At 34.3% G+C, this 5,191-nt stretch overlaps 1 protein-coding gene across 1 annotated transcript; it reads left to right on the top strand.

Annotated features, from left to right (window-relative positions):
* The first annotated feature begins 1,768 nt into the window (after positions 1-1,768).
* On the top strand, positions 1,769-3,469 carry LOC131147228 (ricin-like). Its single transcript, XM_058096989.1, has one exon. The coding sequence runs from the start codon at positions 1,769-1,771 to the stop codon at positions 3,467-3,469; it is 1,701 nt and encodes a 566-aa protein (XP_057952972.1).
* The last annotated feature ends 1,722 nt before the right edge of the window (positions 3,470-5,191 follow it).

The following is a 5,191-nucleotide window of genomic DNA, read 5'->3' as shown; positions in this document are numbered from 1 at the left end:
AGAACTTGAAGTCCATCAACACATGCAATTTAATTAAAAAAATCAACAATTCATATCTCAGCTCAATTACTCTTAATCATCATTATTCATTTATGTATTTAGCCCCTAAAAAATGAAAATAATCATAGCATAATCAACAATCTACATTCTCAGTCCATATAATTAATCATGCTTTAACTTTCATTCAAATGTTCAAAATGAAATGTGAAGCCAGTTTGAGAGATAATGAGAAACATATACGTTCAAATCTTCCACCCCTCCTCCTTTATTTAATTGGGGTATATAAAATTTGTTATGCGAAGTAAAAGAATGCAAAATGCAATTTATTTTCAGCAGCGTTGGGAAAAGAAAGTTAGAATACTAGGCGAAAATGGTGCAATAAGGAATGACCTTAGAAGACATCTCTAATTTAACCTAAAAATTTACCAAATTTCTGAAGGAAAAATTAAGATTAATTCCATTTATTCAAATTTGGCAAATTTTAGAAATCCTCTAAAAATTATTTTTCTTTTTAAATTTGGAATTCAATGCCCTTGCTGCTATATATGGTCGAGATAAAATTAGGTATCTACAGTTAGAAAATATAGTTTTATTATTTTTTAAATTTTTAAATTTTTTAAGAACATGTAATATAAATATTAAACTTTAATTTGTATGAATTATGTATTAAGTTTCTCTCAAATCCACATGCACATATCAAAAAACAAGCCTCAAAATCAGTCATCCCCAAATACTACCTTATATAATTTTTGAAAGTTTTAAAAATAAGTTATCATTTTTTTATAATTGTTTGAAATATAAGAATAAAAATTTAAAAATATTCTGCATATATAAGCAAATGCTTTATTTTTTTACCTTTTTAGTAAAAACCTTCCAAAATTAAAAAGAAAGCTAAAGTTGTTATAACTTTTTAGAAAATTAAGAAAATAGAAATAGAAAATATTTTCCATAATTAAAAGTGTCCAAATATATATATATATATATATATATATTCTAAGTACTATGTGCAATAATACATGATAAAGGTCTATAAATTCGATCAACCATTTCAAACTTTTGATACGTAAGCTTTTCCATTTAAAATCTCAAATTTAAAATATAGAAAATTATAAATCTCAAAATTTAAATTATAAAAATTGATTTGAAATGAGAAATAATTAAAGTTGCATTGGAAAGTATAACTTTTGAGTTTAAAAATTGGATTTGAATGCATTTGCATTAATTTTAATATATATAATTATATTGTATTGAATCCAAAATTATAAAATTTTAAATTCAAATTGAAAGTCTCTCTCTCAAACATACAATAATTATCTTTTGTGCATAATTCATATCTGCCAACCATGAGCTTCCAACTATTAAAAAGAAAGAAAAAAATAAAAATAAAAACAAAAATGAAAAGCACTCGATCAATCAAATTGGATACGGTGGAGTAGCCTCCAAAACAACAAAACACAATAATTGTGAACACGTTCCAATTTTTTTAGTTCCATGAAAAGGACTCGGCTCCCCATATCATAAAGTTTTTACTTTTTATTGTGTTGGGTGATAATCAGGTGCAGGTAACACGTGCACGCAATGCATGCATCCACGTGCCCCTTGCACTTTTCTATATATATAGCACGGGCGCGGGCTTCGGAATCAGTGGCAGCGAGAAGTACTGACCTTTCCCATTGATTGATGAGATATGGGTGTTCTCTTGAAAAGAATGGTGGTGCCCTGGATGGCGGTCTTGGTGTCCTGGCTTTCCTCGAGCAGTACTGCGGCCATGGCGGACTCAGTTCTAATTTTCCCCAGAGAAGGAGTTCATGACCACCAATTCAACGCAGCACTACTCCTTGATTATCCTAAGGTGACATTCACCACCAGCGGTGCTGTCACAAAAAATGACTACAAGCAGTTCTTGAAATCCATTCGAGATCAAGTGGTAAATCCACATGATGCCAGACATGGAATCCCAGTACTTCGCAACCGAGACGCAGTGGTGGACAACCAACGGTTTCTCCTGGTGGAACTCTCCAACAATGCAGGGGATGTCGTCACGCTGGCCATAGATGTCACCAATATGTACGTGGTGGGTTATCGAGTAGGAGGCGAGTCCTTCTTTTTTCAAGACGCTCCCGAGGCAGCATTCACCAATCTTTTTGCAGGCACAAATCAACATACTCTCACGTATGGTAGCAACTATGCTGATCTCTTGGGGCTTGCAGGTTTGAGTGATCTTGACAGACTTTATCCTGGATTGGGAATCCAACCATTGGATTCAGCCATCAGCTTGTTGTTTCATGGGTCCAGCGCAGAGGGGGGCCAAGCAAAGGTGGTTCGTTCTCTTATAATTTGCATTTTGATGATTTCAGAGGCAGTGAGGTTTCGATATGTGGAACAACAAGTAACCCAAACCATTAGACCCCAAAACCAAGGAACCATTGTCCCAAATGGTGCTGTGGTCCGCCTCGTGCGGCGTTGGGAGCGCCTCTCTGAATCCATTCAACAGTCCGACGAAGATGGGTCCTTTCCCGAAGTTGATTTACAGAGAGCTAATTATGAACATTTCACAGTGAGCAATGTGATGCCCGACCTAGTTGCCACCATTGGGATCATGTTGTATATTTGTGAAAAACCACCAACAATTCAAACTTCCCTTCTCATAAAGCCTATTGTGGATGCATATAATGATCAAACTTGCATAGAAGAAGAGCTCACAGTGCGCATCGCTGGTCGAAATGGGTTGTGTGCAGACGTCAAGGGTGGGCTTTTCAACAATGGCGACTCGATAATTTTGTGGCCATGTAAGTCCAATGCAGACGAGAATCAATTGTGGACCGTGAAAAAAGATGGGACTATTCGATCTAAAGGCAAGTGCTTGACTACTTATGGGTATCGTGCAGGAAGTTATGTCATGATATACGATTGTGATAGTGCTGTAACTGAAGCTATCCAGTGGGAAATTTGGACCAACGGAACCATCATAAATCCCAAATCTTCACTTGTTTTAAGTGCAGAGTCAGGAAATAGTGATGCTACGCTCACTGTGCAGGTCAATAATTATTCCTCTCGTCAAGGTTGGCTCGCGACAAATGATTCAAATCCTTTTGTGAGGACCATTGTTGGGTTTCAAGACCTTTGCATGCAAGCAAATGGGAATGCAGTGTGGTTAGATGAATGTGTGGACCAAAAGGACGAGCAACAATGGGCTCTTTATCCAGATCGTTCTATAAGGCCTAATCAAAATCGAGACCTTTGCCTTTCTTACTATGAAAATCAATCTGAAGATCTCACTATCGTCAATATTGCAAGCTGTAATTCTGCATCATCCCGTGAACGATGGACGTTTAGAAATGATGGCACTATTTTGAACCTATACCTCGGATTGGTGATGGATGTGAGAAGGTCTGATCCAAGTTTCCACCAAATAATTATGTACCAATCCACTGGAAATCCTAACCAAAAGTGGTTTCCAATGTTTTGATTACTCCTAGATGATCTAGTAGCCTAAATAAAAACATCAAAATATTGATGTTGTCTTGGTATCGAATGCCTGTATTAATATGGTAATTGAGTAAGCCCTCAGTTGTTAGAGCATATTTTATGATGTATTAAAAAGGCAATAAAAAATGATGGCTTAATTAATAAAATGCCTTAGTTATTTGATGTATTCTATGAACCTTCATTTCACAAACTAAGCATGATGCTTTTGAAGAAATGAATAAACTTACTTTAAGAAAAAAAAAAAAAAAAAAAGGAAAGAAAAGAAGGATTATAACACATGACTAGAACTACATTTTTTGAAAGAATTGAGTAGGATGAAATTTTATGCTTCTTCACCCCTATGATACACTTTAAAAATATATTAAAAGAAAAATAGTTGTTTCAATTTTTTTTTCAAAATTTTCAAAATAAATGATTTGTTGGGGGGGGGGGGTAAAAAATAGTAAATTTTAGATTTGCTTCAACCTCTAATTGGGATAACCAAGATATTGGTTAGTCCCATCCACAAATCATGTAAAACTCAATTAAGGGATAAGGATCTCAGATCATGAGCCCTCATTTCCTCTAAATGAATGATTTCGTATTGTAGTTTTCAAAAATCCTAATGTAAGGACCACTATCCTCACTCTAGGAATGTGCCCAGCATTCTCATGTCAATATTTGGTTTAAAATGCAAATTGTGGTAAGTATTCTAAAATGGTGACCATTATACTCTTCACATGTGTTTAATGAAAATATGAAGAAATATAAAAAATTTAATTAATAAGATGTACTTAATTAAATCTATATTAAAAAATTTTCAACAAATATAAATTTAAAACATTTAACACTTGATAACCCATTAACCACAATAATTAAGGACAATATAGTGTCTAAATATTAACTACTATATTAATGTTATTTAATAAATTAAAAATTTTAATTAAAATTTTAATTTACATAAATAGCAACACATGTTGACCTTATAGGTTATATCCCGTTTTGATTATGACAAATACTTTGATATTTAATGATTGATGAGTTTGTGTGTAGGATCAATTAGAAGTATCATATGGTGCACGCGCATGGACTTGAAGAAGATATAAGGAGCCAGATTTTTATTTATTGTAATCTAATTAAGGTTTATTCAGGTATATAATATTTAAATATTAATGATTTATAAAAATTAATGCATTGTATGCATGATAGGACAGCTAAGCTCATGACTGTTGAATGACCTTAGGGATGGTCAACCAATGCCGGATTTTTCAAGAATTAGCTCAATGACCATAGACTAGCTTTAGGTCCCGAATTATCACATGAAAAGTTTCTTATAACTTAGAAATAAGAATTATGTGAGAAATAGTGACTTTAAATAGAAATCTAGACTTAAATGCATAAAGTTAGTGTGTTCGATCGACCGATCCCTAACATAGAGAGCACTTCAGTCGACCGAACCTCCCTAGAGTCAATGGTTTGATCAGTTGGCCAACCGTCCTTAAAATAAGCGTCAATGCCCTGGTAGACCGAACTGGCACGTAAGGAAATCCCAATGCCCTAGTCAATCGAACTCCTAGTTGTAAAATGGTCCGATCAACTGAACATTCAAATTCGGTCAGCCAACTTAGCCCGATCAACCGAACCTTGGAAATTCAAAAATCACCTAAAGTCTGGTCGGCCATCTCCTTAGTTCAAAAACACCTTGATCGACTGAACTGAGTAA

Source organism: Malania oleifera, unplaced genomic scaffold (assembly GCF_029873635.1).
Source record: "Malania oleifera isolate guangnan ecotype guangnan unplaced genomic scaffold, ASM2987363v1 ctg670, whole genome shotgun sequence".
In the NCBI taxonomy this organism is placed as follows: Eukaryota; Viridiplantae; Streptophyta; class Magnoliopsida; order Santalales; family Ximeniaceae; genus Malania; species Malania oleifera.
This window is presented reverse-complemented; position numbering and strand designations above follow the sequence as displayed.